The sequence below is a fragment of the Tupaia chinensis genome, unplaced genomic scaffold, assembly GCF_000334495.1.
Source record: "Tupaia chinensis unplaced genomic scaffold, TupChi_1.0 Scaffold146177_1, whole genome shotgun sequence".
In the NCBI taxonomy this organism is placed as follows: domain Eukaryota; kingdom Metazoa; phylum Chordata; class Mammalia; order Scandentia; family Tupaiidae; genus Tupaia; species Tupaia belangeri.
The window spans coordinates 977,205-992,431 of NW_006206032.1; the positions used below are offsets into that span (position 1 = coordinate 977,205).

General features: G+C 40.9%; 1 protein-coding gene across 6 annotated transcripts in view; it reads right to left on the bottom strand.

Moving 5' to 3' along the window:
• Positions 1-4,169: 4,169 nt before the first annotated feature.
• RASGRP3 (RAS guanyl releasing protein 3) overlaps positions 4,170-15,227 on the bottom strand; it is a 121,279-nt gene continuing 110,221 nt past the window's right edge. For 5 of the 6 annotated variants that reach the window (XM_006168798.2, XM_006168795.2, XM_006168797.2 and 2 more), the window contains 4 exons: positions 13,533-13,569; positions 10,352-10,477; positions 9,663-10,024; positions 4,170-5,131 (listed from right to left, as the gene is read on the bottom strand). In XM_006168798.2, coding sequence (XP_006168860.1) covers positions 5,123-5,131; positions 9,663-10,024; positions 10,352-10,477; positions 13,533-13,569 — 534 coding nt within the window. In that variant the 3' untranslated portion in view covers positions 4,170-5,122. Of the gene's footprint in view, positions 5,132-9,662; positions 10,025-10,351; positions 10,478-10,641; positions 10,710-13,532; positions 13,570-15,227 lie in introns of those variants that run through there. The other variant, XM_027768417.1, reaches the window with a different exon arrangement.

The following is a 15,227-nucleotide window of genomic DNA, read 5'->3' on the forward strand; positions in this document are numbered from 1 at the left end:
ATTTTAGGCATGCATGCACACGTGTCCAGTGTGATTTTCAAGCCGCGGGGTCTGGGACTCAAACTGCAGTTGATTACATGAGAATCCAATGACATAACCATTACGCCATCTGCTGGTCACATGAATAATTGTTTTTTTCTAAATATTTTTTTCTAAATATTTATTTAATTCCATTTGTTATTGTTAGTTTTTTGTTTGTTTGTTTGTTTTCTTTTTATTCTTTTTTATTTGACCACCAGAGAAACAGAGAGAGAGAGAAAGGGAAAGCAAGAAAGTAAGCCACCAGGTCCAGGACTTGAACCATGGTCAACCGTGTGGAAATCCGTCACCCTTATCCACCACATCACCTGCTGGCCTTCCCCCATTTCTTTTTCTTTTTCAATAATTATTTTAGGTTGACCAGAGAGGAATAGTGTAAGAATGACAGAGAGAGAGAAGAAGTGAGATAGCAAGCTGCCATGTCCAGGACTGGAACCGCAGTCGGCCACGTGAGTGTCCAGCACCCTTAACCACCACGCCACCTGGTAGCCACATGCTGGTCCCATTTCTTTCCTTCTTTTAACGTGTATTTATTTCTTCTTTGTCCCCTCCCCTTTTCTTTTTAATCTGTCTCTTCTGTGAGAGAGGCAAGTACCCCCAACAGGGTCTCCATGCTGCAGTCTACCCCCAGTCTCAACTGGTCCTGATCACAGGTATGCACTTGTGTCTCTGGTGTGCTCAAAGAGGCCCCAAGAGGTGAACCCAGAACTTTTCACCTGTGGGTCTAGTCATATTACCACTGCACCACCACCTGGCTCCCCCATTTGGTCTTTTAATCTTGTCTACATATTTTCAAATGGGGAGAATAATCAATGTTTATGAACAAACCAGAACTAATCCGATACCTATATAGTGCCAGGAATAAGGAAAATCTTGTAAATATTTTTATTTATATATTTTTGTTTAAACAATTTTTTGACAGAAACTTAAATGTTGAGTGTAGAGTCTTAGAAATATACAGCCATATGGGACCAGCAGTTAGCGTAATGGCTATGTCGCTGGACTTCCACCTAGTCGACCGTGGTTCGAGTCCTGGACCCGGCGACTTAAACTCACACTGGGCGCATGTGCGTGCATCACCAGGATCCCGAGAGGGGAATGGAAGAGAAGGGATTGCGGCGTGGCCATCCCTCCTGGGCGGTGATTTCTTGCTTTCTGTCTCTCTGTCTTCGCTTGTTTTTTGGGGGGGACCACGGGCCCTCGGAAAAAAAAAAAAAAAAAAAAAAAAAAAAAAAAAAAAAAAAAACCTCTCCAAAAAAAAAAAAGAAATATACAGCCATATAATACATAGAAAGTTTGAGATCTTGGGACAATTTTAGAGAATTCTGCTTAATTGCAACATAATATTGACTTACATAAGATCTTTTCAAAGTACTTTTATATTCATTAGCTGACTTGGTCTTCATAATAGTATTGGTAGTTGAGGGAAGTGTAAAAATCTTTTTTTTTTTCAAATGAAGGAATGGAAGTTCAAATAGATGTGCCCAACTTGCTAAGTATCCCATAACTTAGACGTAGTAGAGATGAGATTTAAATCTAGTCATAAATTACAGAATTTGGTAATATAATTCAACTCTGAAGACATTCTAGAGTCTTGTATATTTTGACAAAATTAATATGCTTACTTTTCTTTAAGTTTATTTATGTATTTCCTCTAAGAGTGAGAGAAATAGAGAAAGGAAGGAAGAGACACAGTATACTCAACAGAATTCACCCCAGTTTCAACCAGCCCTAGACCTTGGGCATGCATATATCTAGCATACTCAGGGAGGTCTCTGGACATGAACTTGGAATCTTCCCATTGGGTCAGCTTTGCAGATATATTTTACATGGCACCATCATCTGACTCCATTGTGTTTATTTTAGGACTACTAAAGCTGCTTACCATTAATTTTTTACCTTAATTTTTTTTTTACCTTAATTTTTTCAAAGTGTTGCCAGTGGGCACATGCACTCACCAGAGAGAGGGAGAAGGAGAAGCACGCCCTATGAGGAATGGTTAGACCACAATCCTTTCTCCTTCATCTCTTCTTCCTTGCAAGATTTTGAGCAACCACACACATGCACCTGGTGTATTTCTCCAAAAGCTGTTGGGCCCAGGACTCAAACTGCTGGGTCAGCTGTATAGGGTCTGGCTGCCTTAACCACCAGGCCATGAAGCTGGGCCACCTTCATTTTTAGTTAACAAATCCTTCTGACCATCAGAGAGACTCTATTACCAAGGAAATCAGGGGACATTATTGCTTCTGGAGATAGCCAGGCAACCCAAAGGCTTCAATCACCAATTAGAGCTGCTCTGGTTTAGGCAGATAAATGAATTGGTGAAAACTCATTAGAAGTATCTAGTAAATCCTGTCCTAGTACCTGAAAATAGTTGTTAAGAGTTGTGTGTGTGTGTGTGTTTTCCTTTTTCTCTTTTCTTTGTTTCTTTCTCTTTCTTTTCTTTTTTTTTTTGTTAGCTTGCTATAGGACATGTGTACTCACCAGAGAGAGAGAGAGAGAAAGTGAGAAAGCATCCCCAAGGTGAGAATGGCCACACCACAATCCATTCTTCTCATAGGATTTTGGGCATGTGCACACATGTGCTTGGTGCATTTTTTTCAATCCACTGTGTAAGGGTCTTGAACCATGGCGTGGTGTGGGTATACAGCCTTCTTAACCTCCATGCCACCTCCTGGCCCTGTTTTTGCTTTTCATTTAAAAGGTGGCAGTGATCATCAAGGTTATGAAACAAAGGTCTGTCTGAATGAACAAATCATAAGATGGGTTCTTTTAGCTACATCATGGGTTTGCCTACTTCACTTATTTTACTGATTATAAGAAATTGAAAACATCAGAGTTACCACTGGTTATGAGTAAATGTTATAATCAAAATTATAAAGCAACTTCATTATGGATCCAAATTGCTTTTCACCAAAAGTGATTGTGTGCAGGCATAATATAGATCTTGGCTTTTTTCCCTCTAGGTTCATTTAATATCTTTATCTTAGGAGGTCTGACAAAATAGAACTTTTCCTTTACGTGATAGCTCAAAGATACACAAACTAATTGGCAAGTAAAATAATTCCTTGGAGAAGAAAAAGAACATGTTTTCTAACATTTATTAACGAAGTTTCTTCTTGAATTTTCTTCAGTTAAAAGAAAAACACAAGAAAGAGTTCCTGCATTTAAATCACTACATTTTGTTTTTAATTTTATTAATATTTATTTATAAATAGGAGTGAATAGTGTCTGTAAATGGAACCAACATCTGGGATGGCTGTTTGCCCTCTAAAGCGCCTGCAGATGCTAAGTGACTGCGTTCTCTTATTATGTAGCTTAATCACAGCTTGCTCAGCAAATAACTTCATTTAATTTGAAATATTTTCAATCACTAAAACTAGTCAGTCCTAGCAAATTTGGAATCCTTTTTGCAATCGCTACAACCATTTTGCCTCATGGTCACAGGTTGTCAGCTCCCAAGGGCGGAGAGCGAGTCTTGCTTATCTTTGTGCATGTAGACAGGAACTGCCAGAGCAGGTGCTCAACAGTGGAGAAAAGAGGGAAGAAAGGCTTCACTAGAGTGACTTCCTCTATTAGAAATACACTGAGTTTTTCATGGAATATGTGCACTGTAGCCCTCAAATACAACCAGTGCAGCTCTGTGGAATACAGTTTCTAATGGGTCACTTGGTAGCAGATCATTCCCTTGACCCACAGGCTCAATCCCATCTCTATTTTTGAACATCTTGAACGAGTTTGCTTTCCCTTAACAATGTTAAAAAAAAAAAAAAATCTCGTTAGTGGATGTTATCAAAGATATTTGAAATACCAATATTTTTAAACATGTAATAAAAATGTTCATCAAAGGTGGTTTATGATTTTCTTTCTATGACTGTTCTTTAATTATGGATAGCAATTTCAAGCAAGAATTCTCTTTCACAACCAAAAGTGTTTTTTTTTTTTTTAAAAATTCACAAAATTAGGGACCATTAGATGGCATAATGATAACATTACTGGACTCCCACATAGTTGACCACTGTTTGAGTTCCGGACCCAAGAGCTTAAAATTCATGCAGGGTGCATATGCATGCATGCCCAAAATCCCAAGAGGAGAAGGGATTGCAGCATGGCTGTCACTCCTGTGGGTGTGTGTGTGTGATTTCTTGCCTTCTGTCTCACTGTCTCTCTCTGGTGAACACATGCGCCCTAGAACAAACAAACAAATCATAAAATTATTTGGGATTTTTAAAAATTGGTGGCTGTTTACATTTCACCTTGTGGTTTGTTCTATAGTTTACTTTTCTGCTAAATGTTATCCTCCCCCCCACACACATTTTGTTGATTTCTTAATTGCTCTTCCTGTTTTCAGGAGTCATAAGAAAGTTAGCTGAACCTAATCAAATGAGAAAGTATAGTTAATTTTTTCCCATGGCTATTATAAACATTAGTACAGCCTTCCCAGCTATGTCATAGTAGGAGTGGTAAGACTTATGTGATATGTGCATACGTGACTTTGTACACATCTGAGCCAGTCTATGGTAGAGACAATGTAAACAGCATCTGGTTGTAACTGATCGGCACTAGATGAACCCTGGACTCCAGGATCTGCAGAGCTTTCTTGTCCCTCAGGAAAAGGTTAAGTCCTGGTCCCATCCACATAGTACACAAAAAGACCTCTAAATTAATGCCCCCCCCCAACACACAAACGCCCATATACACATTTACAAATATATCGAGATAATTTCACAAAAATGCCAAAGTTTGAGTTTAGAATGACTATCAATACATGCAGAGAAAGCTTCCATTTCACCCGTATGTAAGTGGCTCTAGAGAGAGAGAAATGAGAAAATTCCTAACTACCCAGCACAATCTTTGTGACACCTCTCTAGGAGCAGGGAGGAGGAAATAAATAGTTCATAGTTAGGATAAATCCTCCATCTCACAGTCCAGTCATGTGACCCCATGATGTCACAGATTAGTAAACATCCAGATATCTTTCCAGATAAGTTCCTGAGAGTTGGAGTGTTCTTTGGAGTCTCTCATCTTGCTCCCTCCAGAAGCGAAAATAATGTTTATTGCTTTCTGTTTCTTCAGCCTGAAGTCAGCCATCCTGTAACACAAATGAGAACCTGTTACATGCCTGGGTCTCATGTACCAAAATGAGTGTTCCTAGAAAGCCGTTTTTCGGATAACTCTGAGAGAACATCTCAAATGATCAGTGCCTTATAGTCTTAGGATTTAGAGGGAATTAAAAGGTCATGGAGGGGCTGGTGGATGACATGGCTGTTGAGGTGCTGGACGCCCACATAATTGACCTGCAGTTCAAGTCCTTCTCTCTCTACCTCTAGTCAAATTAAAAAATTATAAATAAAATTAAATAAATAATTCCTTTTCTGAGAGAGAGCAATTTTTGCTATTGTGTGTATGTGCTCACCAGAGAGACAGAGACAGAAAGTGAAAAATTGTCCCCCCAGGGAATGTGGCCCACCTACAATCCCTTCTCCTTCATTCTCCTCTCAGGATTTAAGGCACACGCACATACACGCCTGGTGTGAGTTTCAAGCCTTGGGTCCAGGACTTGAGCCACAATCTGACATGTAGAAGTCCAGCGTCTTAACCACCATGCCACCTGCTGACCCCAATAAATAATTCTTTAAAAAAATTAAAAAAGATAATGTAGCCTACCAGCACGTAAAATCCTATAGGCTCATGCAGAGTCCAACAAGGAAGCTTTATCTACTATGTTTTCTTTTAAGATTTTTTTTAAATGATGTATTATTATTATTTTAATTTGCTATGAGCACATGTGCTCACCAGAGAGAGAAAGTGAGAAAGCAAGCCACCAGGTCTGGGACTTGAATTGCAGTCAGCCATATGGGAATCCAACGCCTTAACTACCATGCCACCTGCTGGCCCCCTCTACAATGTTTTCTAAATACTGCCCCCTAAAACATTAGTCTCTCAACAGGCTCCTTGTTAAAAGGATTTCCTCTTAGAAATCCACAGTGTAAATGTGTAAATTAGTATATAATGGCAAATGTGTAAGAAAAAGATATTACATATAGGTGTGTGTATATATATATGTGTGTGTGTATATATGTGTGTGTATATATATATACACATGTATGTATACATATATGTATACCTGTGTGTGTGTATAGTATATATACAAAACGTTTTTAACTTTTTAAATGGTTTTTGCCACAGAGCGTATTTGCTCACTGGAGAGAGAGACAGAAAGGAAAAGTGAGAAATCATCCCCTGGGAATTTGGGGGGATGGCCCTGCCACAATCCCTTTTCTTCAGTTCTTATCTCAGGATTTTGGGTACACACACGCATGTGTGTGGCATGATAATCGAGTTGCCAGATCCAGGACTCCAATGGCAGTCAGCTATATAGTACCTTAACTAGCTTGCCACCGGCTGGCTCCAATATATTTAACTCTTAGTCTAGCATTTTTTTTTCCGTCTTTCTATGATAAGTATTCTTTATTAGAGTTAACTTAGAAGTTAATAGAAAACAAAAGAATGATAAAGGAAATACACATATTATTACTGCCAAGAGGTTAATCTTGACCTATCCCATCATCCAGGGCTTTAATAGTCATTGGCAACATGAAAGCCACTACTCAAAAATGTTTACACCTTTAAATTTTAAAATGAGTGTAAGCCCCAGAATTCCACTGAAGGAAATACATAGATTGCAAACACAATTGCCTTTTTCTTTGATCATTTTTTAATTCTAGAACTTCATCTGATACTAAATGATAAATGTGCAGACCATTTCTCCTAACGTCATTCATTAATCTTGCCTGGAAGAAAAAGCCATAAAACTCTTTGGTCAACATATTCAATGCTTCAGTATAATTATGCCACATTTATTTTTCCTTCTTGCTTTTTCTAAGCAAGGACAAATGTCTTCTCATTTGTTATTGATTTGAATGTAAGTGAGACTGTATACCATGTATTTGCATTTTACATGAGAATGCTATCTTTATTAATTAGTCCAAATGAAATTAAATACTAGTCAGTGAAGCTTTCCTATGATTTATGAGATGAGAAAATAGAAAAGATAAGAGAACATTTGAATATAAAAGTACAATCTGCAAAGAACAAAAGTAAATTAAAAAAAATAACACAGATCTGTGTTTCTATTTTCTTATAGGGATTAATGATCAGAAAATTTTACCTGCATAAATGATTGTCCTATGCTTCACAGGCTGTGAATTTCTTCTAACCCAGGAGCATGGTTTAAGAAACTCATTTCATGATTGATAGGCCAATAGAAGTGAGCTCATGGCCAATTTCGCTATTTGTTAAACAAAAGCAGGTGCTCCTCTGAATTTAGAGATGTCCACGAGGTGAGGACCATCCTGAGCACTCGAGGTGGGCATCCTTCAACTCTGCCTGTAGTAACTCTTTTTCTGAGGTTTCAGTGGTGGCCACAGTGCTCATGGAAATACCCTCTCCAGGCTGAGATGGTATGTGGGGTATCTAGCACAATTTTAGGCATCATCTAGAAAATCAAAATCTTGTAAACCACTTCCCAGAAAGGAACATATGTTCTTATATAATTTTGCCTAAAATATAAAGCACTTTAACAGACTCTCCTGAAACCATTTTTTCGACCTCAAGTAAAAAACTCTTGCCCTAGGATATATTTCTCTGGCACCAAATCATAAACTTTTCCATACTTTTATATTCCCATCTTGAACTGTGCTACGCTTGTAGAAGTAGAAGGGTGGAATTAATATATTAGTCAAGAAAATCAGTAGGGGAAATGTTAAAAATAAAGTTGGTATGGCAAATTCTATAGAGACAGAAGATAAATTAGTTGGTTGCCTAGAGCTGGGGTGAGGAGGGAGAGAGTGACTGCTAATGGGTACAAGGTTTCTTTTTGGAATGATAAAAGTGTTCTAAAATTAGATTGTACTGATGGTTATACAACTCTGTAAATATACAGAAAAACCACTGAATTGATCTCAATAAAGCTGTTTTTTGAAAATTGATGTTGTGGGGCCAGCAGCAGGTGGTATAGTGGCATTAAACTCCCACATGGCTGACTGCGGTTTGAATCCCAGGCCTGGCTAGTTGTCAATCATGCTAGGTGGCCTGTGCATGTATGCCCAAGATCCCAGCAGGGGAATGAAGGAAAAGGGATTGTGGCAAAGCCATCCCCACTGGGGGATGATTTCTCACTGTCTCTCTCTGGTGAGCTCACATGCCCTTTGTCAAAAAGCTTTTAAAAAGTTGGAGGCTGACAGGTGGCATGGTAGTTAAGGCACTGGACTCTCACAGTTCACGTCCTGGACCTGGTGGCTTGTTTTCTCACTTTTCCTTTCTCTCTCTGGTGAAATAAGAATAATAAAATTTTTAGATTAAGTGATTCTTTTTAAAAAGTTGATGTTATAACAAAGGGGGGGAGGCTCATCAAAAACTTACACTACACTTCATAGAACTAGAGATAACACGAGGCCCTCTTACTGTCTTTAGTGAGGAAGGAACTAGAGGGATTTTGGTTCAAGATCCCTGGAGTTCGTCTTATCGTGGGAAACTATAGAGACTGTGTATTTAGGTCTCCTGAAAAGTGGGATGTGGAAGACCACCCGTAAGAATAAAGAGTAGGGCTTATTCCAACCAGATCTCTGCCTAACTCAATATCCTGGGAGTCAACAGGAGGGGTGATGGCTGCCCTCCATGACATTGCTTTAAAGGTTAGGATATGACACTGATTTCCCCAAATCCTTTTTCTTAATACACTATCGAATGTTGACTAATAAATTAATCTAACTCCATCTTGAGTCAATTTATATTTTCGCCAGGTACTAATAAATTCCATATGTATCCCAATTTGCTTTGGATGATATGAGTGTAATTCCTATGTGGAGGCAGAGCTATGAGGTCTCCATGTCTCTGATTTTCATCATCCCTTTCTTCATGAGGCTGTCAAAAGCCTCCTTTTCATCCAGGGCAAGAGTTTCCAGTTCTCCTTCTCTGTCTACAAGTCTCTTGTTTCTTCTGCCTCCCCTCAGCTGGGGCCCTGGCCCTGGCTTGGAAACTAAGCTGATCTATACAGTGTACGGGCTAGTTTATAGAATACATGTAATAGTTGTGGGTCCCTGGGGCTTTACTTCAGTACACAGACATGACAACCTTCACTAGGTCTGGGAACTCAATTCAGTTCCATTTTATACATTTGGAAACAGAGCCAGAGAAGAAACCATCTGCCCAGGGTCACATAGCCAACAGAATAAAAGTGATGCGCTTTCACACTACCAGGCTCTCAGCCACTATGATGCTCATCTCTGCACCTTCACCCTCCTCCTGATTTTTTGTTTTTATTTTTTGGAGAGGTTTTTGCTATAGGGCACATGCTCTCACCAGACAGAGAGAGACAGAGAGACAGAAAGAGAGAAATCACCCCCCAAGGGAGATGGATGACCACGCCTCGGTCCCTTCTCCTCCATTCTCCTCTTGGGTTCTTGGGTACACACGCACATATGCCTGGCATGAGTTTAAGCCATCGAGTCTGGGACTCAAACCACAGTCGACTACATAGGAGTCCAGCAACATAGCCATTATGCCAACTGCTGGTCCCGACCCTCCTCCTGATTTTAATTGTGGTTTCACCCAGCACTGACCTCACCATCCTGTCTGGTCTCACCCTGATCTTCATCCTGGTCAGATTCGAACTCAGTGCCCCGGTCTACAACATCCACGCCAGCCTGTACTCTGGGCTTCTCATTTTCCCACTTGGCAAAGCCTTTGTCTTTTGCTGCTTTGTCATGGAACTTGGATTTCATTTTAGGGAAGGTGTGAGATCCTGAGTCCGCCCAGCCAGCCTCTGACCAGACAGGTTCAGTCTGGGTAGCCTGGCTGGTGGTGGCCCGCTGCAGCCTCACGGAAATCTTGCGGGAAGAGCCTGTAACCAGTGTGATGGCTCTGCTGTCCAGGTCCTGGTGTCCAGAAGTGACCCTAGGAAACTCAAATACTTCATCCTGCACTGGAAGGGGAAAGAAGATGGTGATTATTTGACATTTGATGACTTGACAGTAAACATCAAAGTTACTACAAACAGCAGAGGTCAGACACACTGGGAACAGTGAGGAACAGATGCAGAATGGAACAAAATTAGCTGAGGGCAAATTGCATGTTAGACCAGAAAGCAGAGAGGAGCAGTGGGGATTCCAGGGTTTAGTTACTGCTGGTCACCCTAAAGAAGGCCTTATGATTCATGACTCTGACTGGGGTTAGAATGAGAACCCAAGGCCCAGGTGCGGGGAGGTGAACAGAGAAACATCAAGGCAGGGAAGAAAGCAGAGGGCATTACCTGGGGGTAGCGAGGGGCTTCCAGGCAGTGACCCCTGATTGCTGCCCAAGGAGGGTGCCCTGGCAAATCTCCTGCAGGCCAGAACCAGGAGGTCTTTGCACTGTTTGTGACAGTTGGCTCCACAGTCTGAAAAGTTCCAAACGTGTCACAGGTGATTAGTGTGAAGTAAGTGTGGCTGGTGCTGTGAGCCCTCCTCCCCTACCCCCTTAGTGACTGCGTTGAAGCTCAGCATCCAGCTCAGACCTCAAGGAATCCCTAGGGTCTGGGAAGGACCATGGGGCGTCTCTCACCTTCCTGGGGTTCCTACAGTTCTTTGATACTTGCTGAGCTTGTTCCTCTCCACAATTGGTTGAGATGCCTAGGTACACACAAGCAGAGACTAGCCTGACAGGTAGTTTCCTGTGCCCAAAACTAAATGCAAATCATGTGGGGTTGAGGTTCTTTTCCAGGCCAAGATGGAATCCCCACAAAGAGCCTCCTGAGCCAGAATGAGGGTGACAAGCTTCAGCTTCTAGCCTCTCCCAGGACCAACAGCTGTCACAGGTCATCTCTTGTGAGGGGTTCTTCTATTCAGTATGATCTGGATTTTTTATTCTTTGCCACTTCTCAAACTTTCCAGGGCAAGTAATTATATATTCTGGTTTCTTTCTTTGTGTAGAAATAGAAAATGAAGTGGATGTATGCTCAATAAACATGTTCTAAGGCCAGCCGGTGGTATGTGGCTTAGGTGACTGGATTCCACATGGCCTACTGTGTGGTTTGAGTCCTGAACCCTGCAGCCTGGAAAATGCCCTGGGCACATGCACCCAAAATCTCAAGAGGAAAATTCAAGAGAGGGGATTGTGATGTGACCATCCCCACTGAGAGATGCTTTTTTCACTTTCCCTCTCTTTGTCTCTCTCTGGAGAACACATGCACCTTGTAGCAAATTAAAGACAAACAGAACAAAAACAAACATGTTGTGCTTTGACTCTGGCTTTGAAATGACATGCAGCAGATTCTGTGACATTGCCCACTAGCATGCTTTTTGTTCAGAAAGAAGAATATTAATTACTTCTTGGGGTAGGAAAATTTGGCCACTTCGGAAAAAAGGTTCACAACAATTTCATATGATGAAAGGTCTACACATCATGTAGTCATTGAACAGATAAGATCACTTTAAAGAGTGTATTCTCTCCTACCATCAAAAATAACCTTTTTAAATATTTCTAATACCCGCTTTTTACCCAAATAATTTTAAGTAGTCTGAACAAGATGTTCCTTCTGTTTGGATTAGTTTTCCTCACTCTGTGTGCCATTAAAATATGTGTGTATAAAGATGATCTAAGAGTGTAATGGATTTTCATCTTCATAGAATTGTGTGTGTGTGTGTGTGTGTGTGTGTGTGTGTGTGTGTGTATGTGTGTGTGTTAAAGGATGGAGGTAAAAGCCAGAATAAGACAAATGACTCACTATTAGGCAATAAAATATTGTGGGATTTTTACTCCTTGAAAGTAAAAATCCAAGTTAGACCAAGATAACTTGTCTAACAGAGAAGCGTGCAAGGGAAGATTCTTCCAAGCACTGAACAATGACCCCCATCAAGGTTCAGACAAGGTTTCTGTTCCTGAAAAATGAGGACCAAATACTGAAAGATGGCTGGAGGAAAAAAGGTCTCACAGGAGCAGCATTCATCTAAAGGCATTCTGTGATTAAGATGTTCTTTTTGTGCTTTTATTATATTTTCTGTTTATTCCTAGAGAACACATGCATTGAAAGAGAGCAAAGAAAACACCCTCCCCTGTGGGGTATGGTCACACTCCATTCTCTTCTCCTTTTCTCCATGGCGTTGCGATTTTGGGCATGTAAGCACGATTGTGATCCTCTTGCCTCAGCCTCCCAGCTGGGACTGCTGGGGCACACCACCACACCTAGCCGTTAGGCTGGTTTGGGAATCGAACCCAGGCTGTCTATGTAGTCCCAGCCTGAAAAGTACAGCATCTTAGCAGCACAAGCCACTGTGGCTGGGCCTATTATTAGATTCTTAAAAGAACCAGTACAGACTATCTGCGTAAAATATCCAGCAGCTTCTTAAATTAAACACCAACAACGTATAATACTCATATATAAACACAATCATCAATGTTTAATATATATGCATATAGCATTTGTCAAATACATATTTATTCAATTGTTTACAAATTTTAATTAAATGGGGAAAATATAAAAATGAGTTCATCAAAAGAGACACAGGTAAGTTTTAAGTTTTTTCCCTCTTTTCTCATCATCTATTTTCAAGACTTAGTAGAAAAAGAAATTGCTACGTAAGAATGGGAAGATGGAAGATCTTGAAAGAAAAAGATTTTTTGATACTTGATAGAGAGACAGAGAGAAGGTGAGAAATCACTCCATCAGAGGATGACCATGCCACAATCCCTTCTCCTCTATTCTCTCTCTCAGGATTTTGGGTGTACATGTACACACACCTACCTTGAGTTTCAAGACGCCCGGTTTGGGATTAAACCACAGTCTGCTATATGGGAGTCTAGCACCTTAATCACTGGTCTCTCCAGTGTTTAAGTTAGGCCCTTCCCCTTTCAGAATCCTCACCTTAACTGAATGCTAATGATTCATTACCCTAGGATGTTAGAGACAGGCTAAATGTATGCTTGTTGATAAGAGGAATTTGCTTTCTTCCTGTAGCAAGCTACAAAATTGGAATTTTGGCGCTCTATCACTTCAGCAACTCCTCCCTAGACACATTCATTCTATTTGTCAACAGTTTCCAAAGACCCAAGTTCTCAAAGATGCCAGTCAAGAACTTTTGGGGCCAGCAGGTGGTGTAGCAGTTATGTTGCTGAATTCCCACAAGGCCCACTGTGGTTTGAGTCCAGATCCTGTAGCTTGAAACTCAAGCCGAGTGCATGCGTGTGTGTGTGTGTGTGTGTGTGCCCAAGATCCCAGGAGGATAATGGAGGAGATGGGATTGTGGTGTGGCCATCCTCCCTGGAAGTGGGGGGTTGTCTTCACCTTCCCTCTCACTGTCTCTCTTTCTCTTTCTCTCCATCAAGCACACACACCCTATGGTAAAAACCTCTTTTTTATATAAAAAAAAAAGTGCTTTTGTGGTTCAACCAGACAAATTTGATCCCTACCCAAAATGTCAAATTTTAAAAATTTTAACTAAATAACATTCATTTACCTTTGCATTTGTATCCTTGCTTGATTATGCCCCAAAGCTGTAACAAAAGAAGACAAAAAAATATCAGGAAATCAGAAGAGAAATCTGCAAGGAAAACAAGGACACAGAGAAGGAAGTCCTGGGAAACTTGCTGACTGGCCAAACACAAACAGGATGTTGCTGCTCTTCACACCCTTCCTGCCAGAGAAGAACCCTCTCCCAGGCCACTCCAGCTGTGGTGATAACATAAACTCTGCTTCCCCTTTCTCTGAGCCAAATGGGAGCTGAAATGGGAAACTAAAGTTAATGTGTGTATTGGACTTTCGTATGAAGGGCTCTCAGCAAAATTTACAGCAGAGAGGTTCACTTTGTCTTTGAAAGTCCTGAACTCCTTCTGCCTTCTTTGTATTGACATGCACTGCTCTGGGTGCCCGTCGGAAAATAAGGTAATCTATGTGCATGTCTCATAAAGCATTCAGATTTTGCTAGGTTCTTTTCTGAGTAGTATTTGTATCTTGATGGACTGCAGAAGAGGAAATGATCTTATTTATTTACATATTCATTCTCCCCCAGGCTCTGTGTTTGGCCAGGGCTGTGGGAGATGTTGAACAAGCTCAGATTCTGCTAAACAAGGAGTCAGTGACTTCCACGTGGTCAACAAGAAGGAAGTGATGAATGCCTCAGGAGAGACATGAGGGCCTGTGGCTCAGTGAGGGACATTTGCCCAGGTGGTTCAAGGCATCATTCTGGTGTAGGGGGGTCTTTGATCTCCTGACAGACTCCATGTGGCTCTGCCACGTGCCTGTCCACAGCACTTGCATGTGTGTAACAGGAACACCTGAAACACACAACCTTGGCATGTAAAAGGACTTAAGCTCAAGGCAGAGAAGCTCCATTCTTAACCTGTTAGTGGTTAGGTTAGGTAATTGTTGTCTACTTAATGAAATGACATGGGAAGTTGCAGCCCCAGTGGCCTGCTGGGGCTCAAGGGGCACCACCCACAATGTATCATAGATGAATGGTGCTCCTGAGCCAGGACACCATGGTCCTGTAAGAAGAGTAAGTAGCTGTCAACATGAAGTGACTAACAAGCATCAGGAACACTCCTCATCCACTTCCTGACAAGGAAAGCCATCAGTGGGAGGCTCCAAGACGCTTCTGAGTTATTTGGTACTTCAGAATACATCATTAAATGCCTCCTGGACAGAGCAAATTGCAGCCTTGGAGACAGGAAGGGTCATTTGAAAACTAACTACTGGGAGCAAGGCTCAGATGACCAGGGTGTCTGAAGAAGGATGGAGCCTTGAACAGAAAGTGAAGCGAGAGATCAGGATAATTACATCTCATTAAGAGCTCTAAGGATCTTCAAGATCATCAAATTTGCCTTTTTATAATTTTTTAAAATAAAAAGTGATTGTGATAATCCAGGATATTAAATAATTCTCCTGATCTTATAAGCTAAGAAATATTGTAGTGATAAGAAATTTTCCTTCTAGAGCCCCTGGTATAGTAATAACAATGTAATGATGCTAGCTAACACTTACTGAATTATTTCCAGGAGAGAGGGAGGTACATTTTTACATGTATTAACTCACATAATGCTCATAATATCCAAATGAGCTAGGTTACCATGCTTTTTTCGTTAGTACAGATGAGGATACTGAGCTACAGTGAGGTGAGGTCACATGGCAAGGTCTCATAGCTAGTTAGTAGGGA